Source organism: Aulonocara stuartgranti, assembly GCF_965226115.1.
Source record: "Aulonocara stuartgranti genome assembly, chromosome: 14".
Taxonomy (NCBI): domain Eukaryota; kingdom Metazoa; phylum Chordata; class Actinopteri; order Cichliformes; family Cichlidae; genus Aulonocara; species Aulonocara stuartgranti.
Genome location: NC_138950.1, coordinates 5,350,415 through 5,372,810, shown reverse-complemented (window position 1 = coordinate 5,372,810; position 22,396 = coordinate 5,350,415). Strand labels below are relative to the sequence as shown.

General features: G+C 39.5%; 1 protein-coding gene across 4 annotated transcripts in view; it reads left to right on the top strand.

Annotated features, from left to right (window-relative positions):
• Positions 1 to 22,396, top strand: part of mark4b (MAP/microtubule affinity-regulating kinase 4b) — a 64,799-nt gene that overhangs the window by 18,940 nt on the left and 23,463 nt on the right. For all 4 annotated transcript variants that reach the window (XM_082503255.1, XM_082503254.1, XM_082503257.1 and 1 more), the window contains exons 2-3: positions 7,270 to 7,467; positions 8,442 to 8,495. In XM_082503255.1, coding sequence (XP_082359381.1) covers positions 7,270 to 7,467; positions 8,442 to 8,495 — 252 coding nt within the window. The remainder of the gene's footprint in view (positions 1 to 7,269; positions 7,468 to 8,441; positions 8,496 to 22,396) is intronic.

Below are 22,396 nucleotides of genomic sequence, written 5' to 3'. Positions count from 1 at the left end.
TCTGTTAGTGCAGTACTGTTATGAACGGCAATATCTTGGAGTTTTGGCTTTAAAGTACTAGTTCCTCTTTCGTTCTCAGAAATAGATGCAAGATGACTAATTCGATTTTCGCTCCTTTTTGTAAGCCACACAAAATGCTTCCTGCTTTTTCAAACAAATCCGATCACATTATGAGGGAAGTGAAGCTCCAGCAGCTGGTTGAGCTGAAGCTCCATTGCATCAGACAGCTTGTCTGTTATGGTCACTGGCATGGGTTTTTTTTTTTTTCAGCTCTTTCTTCCTTTTGGGGCCTGCCAGGAAATGCTCGCTGAGTGTTGCAGCTCAACATGTGACACGTCTGCTGTCATCGCTGTGACATCTCTGTCTCCAGAACAGGATGTGATGCTGGTTAAGTTCATGCAACTTCCTGCTGCTTTTGACACACACTCCTGATGGATGAGTGAGATGTGACAGGTTTATACAGGGATCCTGAGCTCTTAGAGAGGAAGAGGAAGACTGTCTTGCGAGCGTGGACAAAGCTAATATCTTTAATGTGTACTCCCACTAGCAGTTAGACTTAAAGTGTAGATTGCCGGTTGCATGAGAGGAATGTAGAGCTGCCAGTCAACCTCAAATTATATGATCTGGGGCCAGTTTCACAATAATAGAGTTTACTATGGCTTAGATAATGGAAATATACTTAAAATAGATGTGTAAATTCAGACCATAAGACCTTAAGACCTTAACTTTCTTAAGCAGGAGCACAATTAATAAGTAAATAAAGATACTTACATCAAAAATAATGGCACACTAAGTAGCTTCTGCAGAAATTGTTAGTCTAAAAAAAGGAAGAGGGACTAAGAAGCCTAAAAAATGCTGCTGAGATAGTGGGTAGTGTAACCCTCGTGTTGGTACTTTCTAATGGTCGAGTGGTTTATGTAGGCTAATTTTGATGTTGGGTGCAGCTGCTTGACTAATCATTTAACGCAGCTTAAAGCAGCTTATTTCAGTAAACACCATAAATTGGATTTGATAACAAAGTAGTGTTTGTTATGTGTTTATTATTCTTAGCAACACATGATGAGTCATGTTGGGGTTTTTTGGGGGGTGCTTCTTCTAAATGTAAGGATATAGTTAGCTTGGCTTAAAATAAGTCAATCTTTATTTTTAGTGGCCAGAAACCAGTGCTCCCCCAGTTGAATTCTCGTTGAAACAAATGATAGCATAAGGTCAGTGTAGACCACATGCTGTGACTCAGTTATCCACAGAGAAAAGCACTGCCTTGGACTAATGCATAGGAAAAGTCAAAACTGTCTCGGTGAAACTAGCACCTGGTCGGCTACATTCAAAACAACCTATTGGAATAAAGTCATTGTGGGACTTTCCTATCACTGCAATAAGTATGTATTTCCCTAAACTGGTTTGTTTCTTTGTTTCCCTTTAAATACCTTTAAGTTTTTCCCTCCTACATAGTTTACAGCTGAACATGCTTTAACCTCTCGGGCAGGACAGGGAATCTAACATATCCAACTCACTGTTACTGACAGCAATTTCTCTTTCCTTTTTTAGCATAAGATAAGAATCCTTCTTATCTCTTTGTTTTTTTTCTGTTATGTTATGGAGATGACGTGTCTGCAGTCATGTGTAATAGAGCCAGTGACGTACCAGTCTGAGGCCGAGAGCCTCTGGAGCAGAAGAGGAAGCTGTAGTGTAGGTCACTGTGTCTGTGACGATGGCTGAAGGTTACACCATTCCTCTGCTGGGCATAAGGTCACACATCCTGTCTTTACTTAGTACCTCCCTACCCAACACACACACTCAGAGCAAAAGTAAGTCCAAGACACCTCCCTCAGGGTGTGGTCCATTGTGTGGAAGCACATTTGTATTCGTCATAGTGGGTGTCTTGACGTAGTGTTGCCTGCCTCGCCTTTACATTCCTCCAGTTTAATTTAAAACTAATATAACAGACCACAGAAAAATCACATTTTAATTCTGCCTTTGCAACAATGAGCTGAGTCTTTTGAGTTATTTATGAGTCCCGCTACAACATATAAGCAATAATCCCTATAACAACAACAACAAAAGTTTAATTTACAGAAGAGAAACAGCATCCAGAGAAATGATAAACTAGAAAAGATGACAGGCATGTTCCACGGAGTATAAAAGAGGAAAATGTTCCTCAGGCAGATTAGGCCCATATTGAGAGTAGATGAGATTCATGAGTTTCCATTCATCGATTCATATCCATTTTGTTTGGCTCTACTCCCACACAGATCGGTGCAGATGGAAGATAACTCCTGTGCTGTACAATAGCCAAGCCAGACATGCAAACGTGTATGCCACCGCAATGCCACCACATACCTGAGCGAAAACTTACCTCTTATTGCAAACTAAAAGTGGTTTCCTGTGATTTGTAGCTCATATCTCTGTAGTTTTTCACAGAAAAAGACGGGACCAGAATGCTGCAGATCTGCTTAGAAAAACCAGTTAAATGTGTTAGTGTTAAATCATTTTTTGCTCTTGGTTTAAGAACAGATCTTTATCTGCTTTGTTGACACCTGATCATGATCATCATCCTTCAGGCATGTCACGCCATCATAAAGATCTGAAAATGTTGAGAAACTGCACAAGAGGCTGTAGTTTTATTTTATCTTATTAATTATAAGATAAAAATTATTCTGTTATAGCAGCCAGCTTATATTAAACTAACACAAAATCTAATAAGAAAACATCAGCCAAAAGCAAATAGCTCCACAAAATCAAATTACTCTATACAATAAAATGGCTACATGAAGTAAATTAGAGAGTAAAGCAGAAAACTGCAAACACCAGATCATATTAAAGTGTCAGAACAGAGAGTGTAAAGTGTAATGAGCACTGCAGGTTTGGAATAAAACCATTAAGGTGCTCGGACATACATGTGGTGTTGCCTGATGTGGGGAAAATGTCCTGCACCTGTGTATATAAGCTGATTATAGACGTGGATGACTATGCATAAAGTGTAGAAATTTCTTTAAACAACTTTTGGCAACTTTTCAAGCTAAAAGTCGGCGTCAGATCTTTCGGCATCATGTCAGGCCCTTTGGCAGCTACGCTCACACCTTCAGCGCATTGTTGTTTAATTGACATCAAGCTGTCATTCGTGTAAGCCACACATGAATTTATAGGAAAAAGCTGGCATGCTTCCTTTGTTGAGTCATTGACAGGAGCCTTGCCTGTCAACAGTGTGTTCCTCTGTAAGATGATGTCAAAGGAATTATTCAGAAAGTAACAAAGAACATTTCAGCTTGTTTTTTCTTCATAGAGACTAAAGTGTAAACTGTAAAATGAGAGACTAACAAAACACCAGAATCTCACTCAAGGAAACTGAAGCACAAACTTCTTTGGTGGTCTTTAAGAGTCAACAAGCTGTATTGTCGGATAATTTAATTAAAAACGCTTCAAGAGGCACCAACAGTACACAGTGGAGCAGTCCACTTTAGTGACTAATTTTACACCTTAGCAGCATCCAAGTGGAGTGAGTTCTGAAAATAGCTTCCCACTATGCAGCTGTTATCAGCAGGGTTCAACGCTTTTTTGAACCAGACCATAAATGTGCTTTTAATGGTTCAAAGTTGGGAATTTTAATACTGGGATCTGGGGATACCCTAAGGAGTTACCCTAAGGATCATTAGAGGAAGTGGTGTTTTTGGTACTTTATCATTTTTCAGCTCCGGAGTATGCATACTGGACAGAAGCAAAATCTGATTTTGTAATAAGGATAAACATTGTATTGGTTTAACCTCGCATACGTTCTTGCTACGATTTAACGATGCAGAACATGGACACCAAATCTCAGTGCTTTCAGTCTACAAGGACAAGGTGCAGCTTGTTTGCTGAATGTGCAAATCATTTAGCAACAACCACCACACACACACACACACACACACACACACACACACACACACACACACACACACACACACGGAGCCCTTCATCCATCTTCTATATCAAATGTCACCTTACACCCATACTGGAGGGGGAGGGTGGAGGCTTTAATCGCCCCACTCCCCACCCTATGATATCTTTGCTGCTGCAGTCTACCAGCAATATAGACTCCATCACATCTTGCTCAAGCACACACACATGCACGGGCCTGCTTGTGAATGAAACTGCGTGGTAATCAGCAGGATTGGGTGAATCGATAGACTGCACTCCCTGAAGATGGGGAGATGGGGAGATGGGAGTAGTGTGATGGAGGCCACCGGGATGCTCAAAATGATGAGAGGTCGCTGAAATGAAGATAGCGTCGTGAGACAAAAGAGAGGGCGTGTCCGGGCATGGCGAGGAGAATAGAGGGAAAGGAGGCAAATTGATTTGTCTGGGGGAAGGGATGAACCAGAGGAGAGAGAGGAGGTGAAATTAAAGGGGGGAAGGGAGAGGAAGAGGAGAAAATGAAGGAACACATTTGCTTGGTGGCTATGGCGTTTTAAATATCATATTCCAACTCTTTAGTTATAATCCTTCAATAAAATATTAGTTTCAGTTTGTACTATTTTGGTCCGAACCTTGATGTGTGATCAGCTTCAGAAAGAGAGATGAAAGAATATCAGCTGAGGGTGATTTTTATTTGTTTTCTGGTGTACTGATTAATGTTGCAGACAGTCCACAATCAAATTTATTCTTCTAAACAATAAACTCGACATTTTGTTTTTTTACATGGTAGTTTAGCTTTTAATAGTAATTTCTTCACATAGCATATGAGCTAGAAACATCTCCTTTCTTCATTTACAACCAGTTAATGCCCCCCAGGGATGTAGCACATTTCTCAAAAACCTGCTTTTCTCTTTGTCTTTGCTGTTTTGTATTAGAAATATGAGGGAAAAATGCCTCAAGTGTTTCAAAAAAATGCATTTTGGAAAGCTAATAAAATCTAAGAATGGAAGTCCACAAAGAGAACGACAAAAAGGAGGCGCGATGAAAGCTTTTTGATGTCTGAGAGATGCAAACGGGTAAAACAGGCTGGGTTTAAAAGGTCCTAACAGCAATAACAGCAAATGGTGATACAGTCTGAGGTGGAATCACAGATCTTCTTGACTTGAACCTCATTTGTCTGCAGATTCTTCTTAGGCAACACTCTGCCAGTGATATTGCCTAATCTAGAAATTTACCAGTGATTCACAGAATATGTTAATCGTGATATTGCTTCTGTGGAGATATACTAACACGGCAACATTTACCAGACAACAATTATTCTCAAACCCATGGAAATGTGAGTTGGCTCCTGAAACGAGAAGCAAATATGTTCCTGCACTACTGAGTTGGTGGAAATAGGGTCGGCTGTTGAGTCATCTAAAAAAACAGACATGATTTTTGTAGAAATCTTTGGGTTTTTGTTTTTTTCTTTTTCTACATCACTTAACATCCATGGTGCTACAAGTCTCTGCAGTTTCTTATGACATGTAGTTTTGAATATTGAGTAATTCTCATTTTTCTAAAAGGTCTCATCTGACAGGGCTGGGCATGAACTTTTTCTGGCACTTTTTACTTTTTGCTTGTCCAGGCAGAGACGCCGCTAATCTGGGGTAGAAATGAAAGCAATTCATTTCAACTGAATTTAAAGAAATCAGGTGGGAGAAAAAAATTGCTGTCTCAGACGAGTGAACAGATCTTAATGCTGAACTTTGACATCTGTATGGAGTACTATGCAATTTATTTGAGCTTTTTCATTTTTAATTGATTGCAATGACGGGGCACTTTTTCGTCCTTTGAAAATAATGCTAATTATTCATGCTTTGCATGAAATATCACCCTGTAACACAGTGAGTAATGAACATTTAGTTGCTATTTACAGTTTTCCAAATGAAGCGGTCTATAGCTGGAACATTTCCTGATGGCTTTCACAGAGAAAAGTGGTGATTTGCTAAATATAGTGAAAAGTGTAGCAAGTCATTTGCAGGAAGGACTGAATCTCATTCGCCTTTGAGTTACAAGGTAAAAACTGATACAACTGTCAGGAACAAGGTTCTGCATCATTAATTGATTGTGAAAGTACTTTGTAGCTAACAAACAACATTTAATGCTGAGATTTTACAATAGTAATGTTCACCCTTCATTCCAGATGTTTGTTTTCATTGTAGTCAGGTCAGGTACCTGAAGCTTCCTCTATTTTCTTGTTTCTTTGTTCCGCATGTCATCCTTACTGCAGATGGGTATTTATGTGTCCATTCAGTGCTCGGGAAAGCAAATGGAGAGATTAAAACTTGAAGTAAAGCGGTCAAATAAAACCGACAGTCAAGTCTGGGAGATAAAACAATAAAGATAAATGATCAGAATACATTTGACTCCAATTGAAATATGAAACATGATCAATGTAAAGTCAGTAGAACAAAAGGCCAATGATAATAAGAATAGCGCTGCACTCATTGCTGGAGTAGAGTTGGGTCTGGCTGACACACAGAGCGTAACATTTGTCAGACCTATATTACCTGTCTCTCCCTCATCACTGTGAGAAAATGACAAAGGGTTGGTTGGTTGGCTGTCGCAGTTACCCTGCTGTTTCACTCACCAATCTATTCTTTAAAGGGTGATTAAATTCAGACTGTTGTGGTAGTTTTAGATATGAGCATGTTGTGAGTATCAACAGACGCTCAGGTATGAAGGCCAGATCGGTTTCCCACCACCATCATTAGGAACACGAGTCTAACGTCACTGACCCTGCAGCCACACGAGTGTGCTGAATAAAAACATCGAGGGGTGCTGGGTGCTCTTTCTTTTCAACTTCTGGTGTCTGGTACAGGCTTGCAGTTACATAGTCAGTGTCACAAGGTATCTATAGGCATGCAAATCATTTGGAGCTTGTGACTCTCTTTCACTCTTTCAACATCGGTGCAAGTATTTTAAATACGTTCGGTCTGCTACTAGTTAAATTTCCACTTAAATAATAATTTAGCCAATTAAAGGTGAAAAAAATACTTAAAAAATCAATAGGTATAAAATTTAATAGGTATATTCCATCTACTATGATTTATTTTCAAGGGAGAGCTGCACAACTGAACTGTTTTGCTTGAAAAATTTAGGGTTTTTTTTTTTTTTGGTTTTTTTTAACCATTCAGCTCTAATGTTGTTTTTATTTAACGAACTGTGAGTGGGAGTCCTCTTTCAAGCAAAATTTGTTTTCTCTTACAGTTAGAGAGTATCACATCTAAGATTTCACATTGGATACAGTTCTTAAGATTCCACTGTGTTGTTCATTAAGAATGAATGGTGTCAGTCACAGTAGTTTATGTATTTATCTCTCTCTTTCTTCAGCATACCTCCCTGTCGGCCAGCCGCTCAGAGAAGGGCACGGGCTGGTCAAGCCGCTCACTTGGTGCCAGATGTCGTAACTCCATCGCCTTGTGTTCAGATGAACAGCCACACATTGGAAACTACCGACTGCTCAAAACCATCGGCAAAGGCAACTTCGCCAAGGTTAAACTGGCGCGACACATATTGACCGGCAGAGAGGTGAGTTCAAAGAAACAAGAAGGAGAGAAAAACAATGCACAGAAAGCAAAAAGCAGAAAAAATCCTGATAATTATTACGCTGAAGGGCAGCCGTGCACAGTGGCTCATATGAGGCTAAAAGAAAAGAGTTTAGGGGTTGGAGCAGAAGTAAATACTGCAGATCCTTGTAGCGCAGTCAAGGCCTTTAAACCTTTTGAAGAAAGACAGTGTGTGTGTGTGGGTGTACGTCCATGTGTTTAAATACACTGTAGTCTTTCTTCTCATAAAACCCTTGACCTACATTAGCTCAGTTGATAACTCTGGGCTCAAGAAACTTTGTGTGTCTGCCACTGGCTTAATCATGTGATAGCTGCTGTGTCCACCCACATAAAGCAGAAGACAAATATGGTGGTTTAAAGTTGTACTGGTATGTCCGGGTCAACACATGCTGTTAAACCTCTTGCTTTATTAAGTAAGTTTTAGCTTTTATGTCTTTTCTGTGTTGTAAAACATGGCGTGGTTTGAACTCTTTGGCCTCATTACAGTTTGTTTTGATTCACTTGTATTTTCTCATTTAAGACTATTGGATTGTGTTGTGCTTGCTAATAGTATTACCCAATGCTAAAGATTCTTCAGATTATTCTAGTTCAGGGTTTATTTAGTCCGGAAGCTGGAGTAAACTCATCATCTAAGCATATTTTTCAGTAGCCATCAAGTGTCAGACTGTCTTGACTGTCAATATGGACACTGAAGTGGCTGATAATAAATACAACTCAAAAAAACAGCAAATTAATTGATTAAAAAATGAAAGCAGTGGAAATTAGACGGGAAAAGCAAAGGGCCACGGATCGGACTCGAACTGCTACATTTCAGCCGTGTGGCATGCGATCACCTACTCAACCAGTGAGCTATGCTGGCGTTAAATAAGCCAGTTTTTGTTGGGCAAGTGTGATAAATTCTCTGTATTTATTTTGTTTTTGTTTTTTTTCTCCCAGGTTGCAATAAAGATCATCGATAAAACACAACTGAACCCAACCAGCCTTCAGAAGGTGAGTGACACATTACTGGATCAGCCGGTGTATATCAGTTTAATGAGCTGGCCACTTAACGTTCAACTGAACTCTAGATTTAATTGTTGTAGTAAGAGTGCAGGATTTTTTTTCTTTTTAACCTGTGGCATCCTGTGTGTGCTTATTTGTGATGCCTTAGATTAAAACTCTCAGTTGAGCTTTGTGTGCTGTAGTCATCTGACCTTTTACCTTTTGGTTGTTATGCGGTTAAAATGTGAAAAACACAAAAGCAACAGTTCGGGGAGAATTTAAGCACTGAGGCATCTGCGTTGGCTTTGTCAGTGGTTGCAGGGAAGATTCATCTCTCCATCTTCAGCTCTTGCAGTGCTGCTTGATAAAAGGCTTGCCTGTCCAGTTTTATGGGTTATTTATATCTTTTGTGAACTCGGTATAGTATATTCATTCAAAGAAGCCAGCGAAGCAGTGACTTTTGCTTTGTGTCATTGTAATGCATCCGTCACATGTGCACTCAGTCCTCCAGAACAAAGCCGGACAAAGACTTGAAGTAACGTACGTCACCGTATGCTTCTGTGGTGACATTTAGGGTTATGTATTAACTACATGCGTTGCATTTGTGTCCTTAATGAGATTAAACCCTTTCCTGTCTCAGCTCAGACTGCTTGCATCTATTTGTGTTTTTGTGTGTGGTGCATGTGTTAATTGAGCACAATCTAATGAAACAGAATCGACCACTGCCTCAGGGCTGTCTTCTGTTTTCAAGCAGTGAAAGTTGCGGTATTTTCTCATTCAGCTATGATGGTGTTTAATAATACAGCACTGAATTATTAATGTCTTCACTGAGTGCATGATTTTATTATATTTTGCTCCATGTGATTTTATTGTGGTGTTGACCTCTTAGATAGTTGAGCAGTAAAGTTAATCATTATTCACTGGACTATAGTATCATACCTCCATTGTCATAATATCTAAAGCTTGACTGGGTAGCTGCTGTGACGTCACCCAGTGGTTAATAAAGTGTGAACTTTCACCGTTGACTAACCAATCAGCATAAAGAAATATTCCTCCTTTCTGACTCCTGTAATGACCTTAATTTACAAAATTAGCTTCATGTTTTATTCAATAAAACCAGAAAGTCGTGACTGAGCCCATAAATCATCAGGAGATTGTTTACCAAGGTCAGAGAGCAAAGGAGCCCAGGGCTGTTTTTCCATAGATTTCTATATGACTGCAAGTGTTTGTGCTACCACATCAATCGCCCCCTGTTGGTCACTTTAAAAAAACAAAATGCAGATTTAAAACACTTAAGCATTGGCTATTTTTCCAGACCCAGAGGCTGCGTCCATATTTTTTACTGCCTATGCTAATGTCAAAGCTAGACTGTGGTTTAGACATTGGTTCGGTTATCGGTTGCATGTAGTACTAATATGCGGTTTTCACATGTGAACTCCAGACAGTGGCAGCTGAATCAGCTTTGCTTTCCCACATTTAGCCAGCAGATAGTTAACATCAGATCTTTTCTCACTAATGGAAACAGTTTGATTTAGGTGTTGGTTATTTTAGGACTACTGGCTGTGAATTCACCAGACAATCAATCAGACATCACATGGACTTAGTAGTATGAAGCTGGCAGGCTAAAGACAGTTGACTGTCTGGTCTCACATGCAGCTTCACCATTTAATGTCTAAAAATTGCTTAATTAAACGTTTGTAATTTAAAAAATACAATGAGTACTATAAAAAAAATACTATGGGTTGTAAAACGTGCTGCTAGTTTTTGTTTGCTCTGTTCTGGAAATGTTAGTTGGTTAAAGAAATGTGCTACTTATTTCTTCACCTTCAGACATCTGAAGTAGGAAATCGTTTTAATAGACTAAAGAAGCAGAGCTGTACCACAAGCTTTTATTCCCCAGATTGGCAGCAGGTTTTTCTGGCTGTTCATTTTGTCATTTGCAGGTTTAACCTTGTGTATTTGTGTGATGGACTCACAGCTGTAAGAACCGTTCCCAGAGTTTAACAAGGGATTTCTTTGTATAGCCTCAACCCTGCTGACCAACCTTTGTCCTTGTTCAATTATGACTTTACTTTATCGTGCACAACAAAAAGCACACTCTCTCACCTCATCTGGATCAATACTGCACCACATACACACATACAAACTGGCCTATTGATGAATTCTCAGCTGGTTAGGTAACTAGTCCAGGCTAGGTTTGGCTCAACTGATAACACAAAGTTGTGTTATTGGTGACGTATGGTTGTCCGTGACTATTGGTCCACTTGGCCTAGATTCTGGCCAGGATGACTGATTGATGACGCTGCTTCTCCACTTGTCAACAAAATGAAAACATAAGTTAGTTGGTATCCCAATCCAAGTCCTCCTATCAGTAATTAAAGGCAATTACTCTGTAAAATTCACCAATTTATTAACAAAAATTGGTGTCTTTTCTTTTTTGTTTTTCAAAAATGTACATTAGTATTTGGTGAAAGATAAATAACTTTATTAGACTGCTGGTGGCTTTCCTTTTGCCTCTGACAAAAACCTTTTTTTCAGGGGCTGCAAATAATTCCTCAATGCAGCGAAAAAGACTGTGTGTGAATCTGGGGGATGAATTTGTGGATTGTGTGTGTCTGCTGGGAACACAGACAGTGGTTTTGCTGAACAGCAGTCATGAGAATGGCCGGGCTTTCATAGAACAGAAATTGCCTTCGGTTCCGGTGGTGATACGCCGACTTAATCACACCATTTATCTGCTCTTCAAGTGTTGAATCTCAGATCCTGGTTTTATAAGGCGTGGTTCAGAGCTGTGTGTGTGTGTGTGTGTGTGTGTGTGTGTGTGTGTATTCTGCAGCCTGGTTGTGGTGTAGTGCTGCATAGCGCAGCTGTATCGGGGCAGGGGCTGCCCGTTACGTCCTGTCCTGTCAGCATTATTGTAGCCGGTGTAGGACAATATGCATGCTGCCAGGTGACACTGTCACGATATCTCTCAATCTCTTTCTCTGTCTGTCTGCCACGTTCCCCCTCACTCACTCACTGCCCGTCTCTTTCTCCAGTTATCAATTTCTGTGTGTGCTGAAAAAGTGTTGAATTTCATTATAAATCAATTTCAATGTTATGTTTATATAATATAAAGCTCCAGCTTATGATAAATTAGTAATAAGTCGAACTTTGTTTGGGTTGGACAGTTGTGTTGTTAGCAAATATAAAATTTTACTGTTAACATTTACAGGTCTTAATAACCATAGGGGAAGAACCTTTGGTACTTTTCAACATTCTTGACCCCTCATAACTTCCTAAAATAGGGCTGCCACGATTAGTCGACTAGTCACGATTATGTCGACTATTAAAATCGTCGACGACTAATTTAATAGTCGACGCATCGTTTGAAGCTTTGTAAGATCACAAAGGACGCAGGAATGAGTAGCAGGATTTAAGAGTGTAATAACGGACTGAAACAGAAGATGGCAGCACTGCATGTACAAGGATGCCAGCTGCCGTTAAACCCCGAAGAAGAAGAAGCTGTGTCCCAGAATTCATAGCGCAGCCCAGCGCAGTTGTCGACAATGGCGGCAGCTAGTTAGTTTTAACTTTACTCTTATTATTCTTTCTGGGTCACAAAATAAACGTTTAACATATTTTCAGGCGAGAATGTAGCTGTGTAAACCTCAAATATCTGCTCAGTTTATCAAGACACCACATATTTTCAAAAGCGCTCCGACGTTTTCGGAGACGTCTGTTACCCACTAGCTCGTTAGCTAGGCGGGGGCAAGGCTAACTAGAGCCGTGAGAACACCGGACTCCCGGCAAATCGTTTTCAAACCCACCGCCGTCTTTCGCTAGTCAGGTTAAACATATATATAAGTCACTTAGATAACTTAAAAATGTTAGTTTGGCTTTCTTTAGTATTTTATTTGTTCCTGAGTAAATTGGTTTGGCTGAGATTAAAGTTATAGTTTTTGCACAGCTAAAACTGTCAAGCAGACAGCTGATTATCAGAAGTGTGAGACGCTGGAGAATATACTCCGGTGTCCTGTTATATTTTAGAAAGCAAGGAGTTTATTAAACTTCACCGAAACAATCTGCAAATTTCATTAAAAATTAATAAACTACCATCTTGTCTTTATTTTTAGTTAGCACAAACACTTCAAGCTGTAAGCTAATGATAGTTATATAAGACCAGATGCTGCTGGTGCAATAAGCTGTACGCTGTACGTCCAATGGATGATGATCTGATTAGTCGACTAATCGCAAAAATAATCGGTGACTAGTCGACTATCAAAATAATCGTTTGTGGCAGCCCTATTCCTAAAGACATCAAATATCCACAGGTATTAAAATGTTGGTTTAAAAAAGGCCTTTTATGTGCTGTAACTTGTTTTGATCAGCCAGTTATCACATCTGGTGGTAGGCTCTTTAGGCGTTTTTACCAATGAAGACAGATCAAACATTCAGGGTGCCGGGGTTTCTGTTACTCTACGTCACTGAATTGGTGCATTAAATCGAAACTATAGTAGGGGAGACCGGGGATAGTTGTAACGTGGGTCAGTTGTAACACTTCCAATTTCTCCAATCAGGGCTAAGTTTCAAATGATGTGACTCATCCTGTGCATGCCTAACTCAGTTCTGCTATCACATGTGAAAAATCAGCACATTTTGTCAAACACAGACAATTTAACATGAAAAAAAGTAATTTGTATACCAAAAAGTAATTTTTTCTACTTTATTTCAGTTTCTAATAGCATTATCTGCTTTGCAGTTAAACTCATCAAACTTAAATTATGTTATTTGTATGTCTATGGGGATATATTCTGTGTAGGTCTTTAGTGCTAGTGTTTTAGCCGTTGGCTGTAATGTTAGCTAGTTCATGGCTATAGGAGTCTGGGTCAGTTGTAACAGCAACAGTCTGGGTTAGTTGTAACAATAATGCAGATGTTACAACTTACCACAATATTACTTTAACTTATATTAAACAAGTTGGGGCAATGACATCAGCAGAGAGAGGTTCACTGGTCGCTCTTGTATATGCGGTTAATGCCATTGGCAACACAATTCCTCCACTGTTTGTGTTCCCCACACATACATTATGCAGACCACTGTGTCAGAGATGGACCAGTAGGAAGTACTGGTAGTGGAAATAAATCAGGATGGGTGCAAGAAACAGATTTCCTCATCTTTCTGAAGCACTTTGCAAACCACACCAAGGTAAGCCATGATAAAAAGTAATGGAATTGCAATGCTGGTGAACAACTACATTTTTTCAGCTTCATTGTTATGTTCAAAATTGGTGCAAGAGTTGTAGGTTATAATGCCCACTGAGCCAATGAGGCCAAACTCAAGGAAGACCAACCAAAATTAATGAAATATTCAGTTGCAGAAAATTCCATAATTTGTCTTTTTGGGGGGTTGGAATATGTTCAAAAGCTGGATTTCTGCATTCTGTCACACACACACACACATAGCTACATAAATGGCTCTAAGTGCATTCATGTGTTGAATAAACAAAGATTACATGTTAATGTTTTGTTAGTACCCTTATTTCATTGTGTTACATTTCACCCCAGGATATGTTACAACTAACCCAGACTATGGGGTTAATTGTAACATTTCACTCTTTGTGTTTGAGGCCATACCATGCAATGGGTAATTGTGCTGCAGAGAAAATAGCTGCACTATTTAATAGCAGAGACATGTAAATACTTTGCATTACATTTTGAATCCACTACCTTAAAAGAGCTTCAATTTACAGACAGAAATGTCAAAAATGTTACAACTATCCCCGGTCTCCCCTATGTTCATGATATTGATGTTCAGAGTTGGTTATGATTTTGGCCTTAGAATCTAACTTGAAGTGGTTTTACTGATTCTGAAGAGGTCAAGTTGGGAGGGCCTGATTGATTTTCCATGGAGTGACACATAAAATGGGAACACTGTAAATAATGTTTTTCATTATTTTTGTGGATAAAAATACATTTTACTAGCTAAATAATGTGGTTCATCAGTTGACATGGTTTAAGTTTGGTGAATGTCCTTGTGAAACTAGAAAATGTCAGAACCTTCACCAATATGTCATCCTTTAAAGGAAAATAAGAAGTAAAGCCGTAGCTCAGAGTGAAGAATATTTGTCAATATTAATCAGTCTTTTGTCTTCCATGGAAGATTGATTGAGTCGCTTTAGTGTACCTAGTGGAAAAGCACATAATTTGCATTTTAATTTTGACAGAATTAATATTCAAAAGTTGTCGTCTTCATAGTCGAGTTGAAATAGAAACACGCACGGGCTTCTTCCAACGCTTTAATTCTCTCCACGAAAGCTCTTCGCTTCATCTCGGTCTTCCTAGCAGCTCACGCTGCGGTGCCTCAATCTATGTTTTGTCAACTGTAGCTTTATGCCTCACTTACCTCTCTCTTCTCCCCCGCTGCTCCACTTTCTCTTTTTTCTCCTCTTCGTCATCTCTTTATTTTGTTCTCTTTACTGTAACACTGCGTCCCACTTTTCCTGCCTTTCTCCCCGGGCGGTGTGTTGCAGTAGTAGCTCTACTGTAATCACAGCTGTACTCTTTGCCATCTGTAGTCTACAGTACACTTGTTTAAAGCTACAGGGACACAGGCACTGTCATGTTATGAGACTTTAAAAAGCGTATCCTGCTTCTAGAGAACTGCCAAATTTCCACCTTCACTTGCAGCTGACACACAACAGATCAACCACATGACTGATGCAGGCGTGATAAATAAAAGGATTAAAGCAACAGCTTCAGATTTCATCAAAATCAGATGCATATCTGTCCAACTACCTGAAGTGGCATTGATATATTAATGTGCAGTTAGACAAAAAACATTTAAGCACTGCGTCCTAGACCGTTATATCTCAGGGCGTCTTCTTACTGTTGTAGATGTTATTTATTTTCAGTTACTCTCTGTGGAGCATTTTGTAACTTTAAGAAAAGTGCTGTATAAATAAAGTGTGTGGTTATTGTTAATATTATAAATCCAGGTATTATCTTCTGTTGTTGTACCCGCAGGCTGTGGCCTTCAGCAGATTGCAGATCTCTGCCAGTGTTGCTTCTCTGCAGAGCTTTTCCAAATTACAAAGCTGCACCCTCTGTAAACAGTTTATGTTAGTTCAAAGTTTTAGGTGTTTATGGTCTTAGAAGAGATCGTATAATGAGGTGGAAATCATGATCAGAGGCGGAGCCAGACATTTGAAACACCCGGGGCTTAGCCCTAAAGGGTAGTATGCATGTGGTATTTTTTTTTTTTTTTTTTTTGGGGGGGGTTAGAAATGACTGAAAGATTAATAGGCTCTGTTTTGAGTTTTGTTCAAAAAAGAATGACTTCATATAGGGAAAAATATATATCACATGTGCAGGACATCTTAAACTAGTTTTTTAATTAAGCAGCAAGGCAGAACAAAGTCGGGGCTGTATCAAGACACAGGGACTAAACCCCAATTCAACCAGACCCAGAACTGATCCGGAATTAAAACAGGACTACAACAGTTCAAAATCAGGACTACTGAGGACTTAACCAAGACAGAACCAGAATCAGAACTAGATGATAGTAGCACTAAAAATCATCATAGACCTGCACTACACTTATTTTTTAATTCCACCAAAGTACAATATTTAGATTGAGAAAAGTTTATATAATTATTTATCCTTGTTGTGCGAACAAGCCTGCATAACTTAATAAATATAGAATTTGAAAAATAGCAAACCTAAAAAGAAACACTAGGTACGAGATACATGAGGACCTATGATACGGTGATACTTTTGGCAAATGACCATTTGACTAACATGTGTGTCTCACCTGCTCTTGTTCATCTCTGTTCTGTCCTCATTCTCCATCTCCCTCTCTGTTCCTCTCTCTCCCTCTTTGTGCTGACAATCATCAAATATACAGTTGAAACCACATATTTATGTACTGTTCAGATCAAAACACAAACACTTTTTAATTGTAACATCAAATCGGACTAAATGTTTATTTTTTTAGATTGATAAATATAAAAAACATATTTGTTAACTTTAAGAGTAAAGAGAGAAACTATCTGTATTTCTTAATTGCAAATGGCACCAAATTGTATTCAAACTGAGCCACACTTATGGAGCTCCACAGTTCTTTTCCTGGTGTTTTGGTTGACATCTCTTGATGTTCCCATTTCAAAAAAACAGGCTCTGTGTTTTGCCTTATATGCATCCACAGCTGTGCCACCAGTTTACTCACATGGACTCTACTAACCTATCAGAAGCTTCTTCAGCTCAGAATGGAATCGTCTGGAGTTTCTTACTAATTAACAATAAACCTAATGTATATGTACTCCTAAATTTGATCAAAGTGATAAAAAATAGACAGCTCTGTCTCTCTTTATTCTGACATTTAACTAATTCAAAAGATATTTCAATATTTATCTAAAACAAAAGTTTACTCTAAATTGATGTTGTACAGTAAAAATGTTTTATGTTTTCTCCCTAAAGTGTATGTAAATATCTGGTTACAAATGTGAATATCCTGCTGTGTACTGAAAACCCTCTTGTTTTGCATAGAAATATACTGAACAACATACAAAGCATAATATACAAAATAACATTTACCTGAGTTTTTTCTTTGAAAGAAGCCTCTAATGTCCATTCTTATATTTCAGTACATAACTGAAACCGATTTAGTCGGGGAGGGTAACAACTGAAAATATGAAATAAACACACGTAAGCTAAGACTCTAAAAAAATAGCATTTGTTCGGCTTTTCATTTCGCCATTTGTTGATTCACTTGAAGAGCGAGTAACGTAATATTGGTCAAGTGATCAGTTTGATATCAATCTTTCGTGATGCACCGTCATATTTACATTATTTGTACGGTATGAATGATTTTCTTTGGTAACTGGTCAAACTTAAGCTCTCTTAGTATGGCTGGCTCCGTTTCTCCAACAGCGCACACAGGCAGCAGCTGCCCCGCCCCCTCGCTCAGTCACTTAGTGCCTGAGCCTGGATGATACCAATATCAGGGGGGATTCACGCACAGTCGTAAATTCCCACAGTGTGCACTATGTGCTTCGAATATTGTGTGTACTTTTTGTTTTATACAGTTGTCAGCCAGACATCTAACTATGAAAAAATTACACTCCAAAAGACCCGGGCTTCTGACAAAACAACCCGGGCTTAAGCCCAGTAAGCCACCCCCACGCTCCGCCCCTGATCATGATGCCAGACTAGAGCTGGGCGATAGAACGATAACGATATGTATCGCGATATAACTTTTACTCGATAGAGAAATTAAGCTATCGCGATAGACCTCGCCGCTCTTGTCCTCTTAAAATAAAAAAAATAAAAAATAAAAAAAAGGTCAGCCAATCCAAACTAAGTAGCGCAGAGCCGAACCAATCACAGCCGCAGCGTCACGTCGCGTGACTTGTTACGTACAGCACAAGTGCCAAGCCGCACGTGTGTTTGTTTGGGAAGCAGCCAGCCACCGTACCGCCCGGGTAATGGAGGAAATGAGTGTGCCGACTAGAAAAATCAACCGAGCGTGACCGAAGAGAAAACAGATGATGGTTCCAATGCCGGAGAGATTGTCGAACGGAAGAACCATAGAAGTTCCGTAGTGTGAAGGTATTTCGGCTATTTCAAGTCTGACAAAAAACAGAGTAGCGTGCACTGTAAATTGTGCCGAAAGCAAGTCTGGAAATACAATAAACTGGTGCATGCGTCACACTGTGCGCCACGTTGTTTCGGTGAAATGAATTTCTACAATACTGTTACTGTTAATTCTACTCTCTGCAGTGTTTAAATGCTTACATATACACACAGTTACTGTCCGTCCACACATACGACTCTGTTCTGCTTCTATGCCGCAGCTTTGTTTACTTTTTCCCACCGAGGCTTCTAGACTTCTGATTGGCCAACATTTCTGCACGGTTAGGAATCTAGCGCCACCTGCTGCTTTGGCATGTTCATAGCAGCGTTTTCCTTCATTTCTGCCTTTATGTGTGGACGGGATTATTTTTTAAAACGAAAACGGAAAATCTCCGTTTTCAAAAACACCCGTGTACGTGTGGACGTAGCCTCAGTCTCTGACTGGAAGCGCTAATTCGTCATTCGGCTTTTGTCAGACTAAAGTAACTGTTAAAACTGTTTGAAAAGCTAAGCTATACAACAAGGAGAGATTGAGAATTTCCTTTTAGTTCTCAGTTTATTTGATATTGACAAAAGTTAGTCAGTTTTGTCTGTTCTTCTGTAAAACAAACTAAGATTTATTTTTAGAATTAATATTTTGTTTCTAAGTGGAATTGACAATTTAGTCTGTTTCGTTTGTTCTCTTTTGAAACTTAAACGCTTTAGCGGCTGCCTTTTGTGTAGTTTGCAATATTTGCCTTTATTTATCTGAAAAAGTCTCATGTTCCTTAAGTACATATACCCTGTTGAACTTATTATGGGAAATAAATATTTAAATAAAAACAAGCTGCTGATTATTTCACATTTTACTTGTGAGCAACGGCACATTTAAATCTTACAAATATAGTTATTTGGCTTATATCGTGATAGATATCGTTATCGCCTGAAATGAAAAAAACATATCGTGATATGAAAAAATCTCATATCGCCCAGCTCTATGCCAGACTGAGTGTAGCAGAACATTTACTGACATTTAAAACTGCACATTGGCAGGAAAAGAAGAAGGTCTTCCAATGATTTTTAGATGAATCTCCTTGTGAGTTTTTGGCTGTGGACTCCAAACAGTCTTGTGTTTGTGTTCATATCTTTGAGTTCTAATAGCAACATACAGGAACAAATGTCATTGTCCTTGTTTCCCCTGTGGTGTGTGTCGTTGGATAGTCACCCAGACTATGCAGGGCCCCACAAAAAAGATTGGTGTTACTTTAAGAACAGGAGAATTTTGTGGGCAGCCGCTCAACTTTGTGAGTGTGCAAAAAGTAAAATAACTGTTTGAGCCACTATCTAATGCTGTGAAGTATGTTTTGTCCCTTGCCCAGGCCCCTTCAGCCAGGAGCTAAATTCCAGACAGGCAAACAAAAGAGGCCGTCATGTAGGGATGGGGAGGTGGGGGTGGCTTTGGGGCACTGGAGCAGGAGCAGGGACCCTAAGAGAGACAAGATACAGAGCGCAACTGAAGACAACAGACGGTGTTTGTATAAGACTACATGGGTTATAACAAGCAGATAAAGCCACTGTCCAAAACACTCTCGGCTCTGCCTTTGTATGCATGTGTAATGCCATTATCTGGATTGCTACGCTGCATATTGTTCCTGTGTGGGTGTCTGCGCATAATCATATTGTTGCTGCTGTATGCATTGTTGTTATTGTGCCGGTCTGTGATGGGAATAATTAGACAATAAAGGCACAAGAGGGCGGGCAGACCAAAAGCAGAAGGTTTTCTCACAAGTGCTCTCCCTCCGCTTACTGTGTCTGGTTTAGACAACCTCTATAAAACTATATGTCTCTGTTTTTATTAGAGCTGAGCCAGGATTCCTGTGATCTGGGTCAAACACCAAGCAGTAAAAGGCCAGAATTTAACTCCAGCGTCTCTTCATTAATGATTCATCTTCTCTTATCAACAGCCCTGAGAGCTCCTATTACTGCTGTGCATTCAGTGAATGGGGGGACTGGGAGGTGCTCATTTAGCAGGAGTTTAGTGGGAGCTTTTCCTTCAGGATCAATGATACGCAAGGTCAAACATGTATGCAAATGTTCCCTGGCAATGAGCAAAAGAAGCAAAACCCTTTAGCAGTGCAGCTTATTAGACTGTGTTTGCTTTAAACCGTGCTACACAAGCAGCCACGCATGCTGAAGTGCTTCATTAGCTTCAGGCTTTTTCTCAGATGTTTGCCTGGACAAACTTGATTTAAAATATCTCTAGCAAATCACTTTATCAGGTCCAAAGTTGAGATTGTTTATAGACATGTTTAGTTATCCAGATCTGAAATGATGCTGCTGCTATTATTATTATTATTATTATTATTATTATTATTTCTTCGTCTGAAAGAGAAAACACTTGGAGTCCACACACATCAGCTGTTACCTCAGCCTTTAAAGCAAAAAAATCCAACTTCATCTCGTACAATGACCAAACATTTTGTAAACGAGGGGCAGCTAATCAGAAATTAAAGTGGTTACAAGAGCTTGGCCTTAAAGGGGAAGAAACTAAAACACCTTGTTCTGAACTGAGGAGCTGCACCAAGATCCAGTACAAGATGAACAATGATTATTTTGAACTGTGAATCATGCAAAGCTTCTTCAGTGCAATCAGAAAATACAAATATGAAGCTGGACATGAGAGAAAGAAGTTCCCCTTAAGCTACAAGGCTAAAGTGTCTTTTTAATACATCAGCAGCAACAGTATCTCAACAAACTGTTGCTAACACATCAGGAACACCAAATGATCTGTAGTGTTTTGTGCACATGGACCGCCTTTGATCGAACTGTGCCGTGCTGAAGGGCAAAATGGCATTAATTGTGTGTTTTTGTTTGAAGAGGGCTGGTGCCTAAAAGCCTGTGGGCGTGACACAAATGCAGTTTTTGAATGTGTTTATTTCACGCGGACAGCTCACGGTAATGGATTTCAGTATAAAATAATACGATGTAAACATGCCAATTTGAGCTGAACTGTGGGTTACGTAAAGCTTTACAGTTAATATACAGGGACACGACAGAACGCACATAAACACACAGACGATGCATCGTGCTAAGTTTTAGAGCGAATAGTTCCCAACAACAGACTGACGTCCATGTTTCATGGGCTCAGGAGCGGGGCTCTCTCATTCAGAGTGTTCACACACTCACAGATAGAGGGTTATTCACAGCAAGTACTCTGACGTGGGAGTGGAGAGTTTATTCGTCACCATCATTCTGCTGCTCTTTGTCTTTCACTCTCTTCCCTTTTTTCCCCTCAGATTCTCTGGTCTTGTGATTGGCTTCAGCTGACGAGAGGAAGTGTGTTTCATGGTCTGAGTTCTTTAGTGTGTTAAACTGTACACCCTGCGGTGGATATTTGAAGGGGCCAGTTATCAATACCTCATTTCTCTATTTCAGCTTGTTTGCTTTCTTTCTGCTCCTTCGCTAACTCTGTGTGTGTTTGTGAGAGCATACTTGTCCGGATGGTTAGGGGGAGAAAACAGACACCCAGCATGGATGAACTGGTCAAAGGCTAATAGACTTGGCAGACCAGACACATTAATCAAAAGTGTGCAGTACTCCTCACATTATGAGAAAGAGTAAAAATCTGCAGCAGTGGGTCATTAAGTTGCTTAGTGTAAATCCTCAGAAAAGCAACACTGAATTCTGTGTCCTGGCAAGGAGAGAGAAATAAAGGGTGACAAAAAATGCAGAAATGCATTTAAGAAGAAAATAAAGCTGCTTAGAAAAAAACACAAGGAGAAGGCAGGGAACATGAAGGCTGCATTCAGAATGCAGATTAATTTCCTGTGTAAATATTTGCATTTGGCGAACAATTCGCTTTCTAAACCTGAAAATTTTAGACCCAAAATCAATATTTTGCTATAAAAGGACCATATGGCAGTAGCTGTGGGTCTGTGTCTTCGCATGTGTTTGGCATTTCATGACTTCCCACAATCCCCTGGGCAGCAGGAGATCCAGGGATTATTACCTGGGTTTGCATGGCAACTGTGACGCGGAGCCATCACCGTGAGAGAGACCCAGGAAGTGATTAAATGGAGTATGAATTTAAGAAGGCACACAAATATTGAAATTAATTATGCATTTAATCACAATCCAAAAAAACCATTATAACATTACGCTAATTCTTAGTAATCTTCAAAATGGACCTAAAGTGCAATAAGAATCTTCATTATTGCCTCTACAGCAGCACAGCTGAGGATTAAATGGATCAATACTGGTGACTCAGCAATTTCCTGGCCAGCTGCTAAAGTCTCCTTTCACACATACCCCCATTTTGGA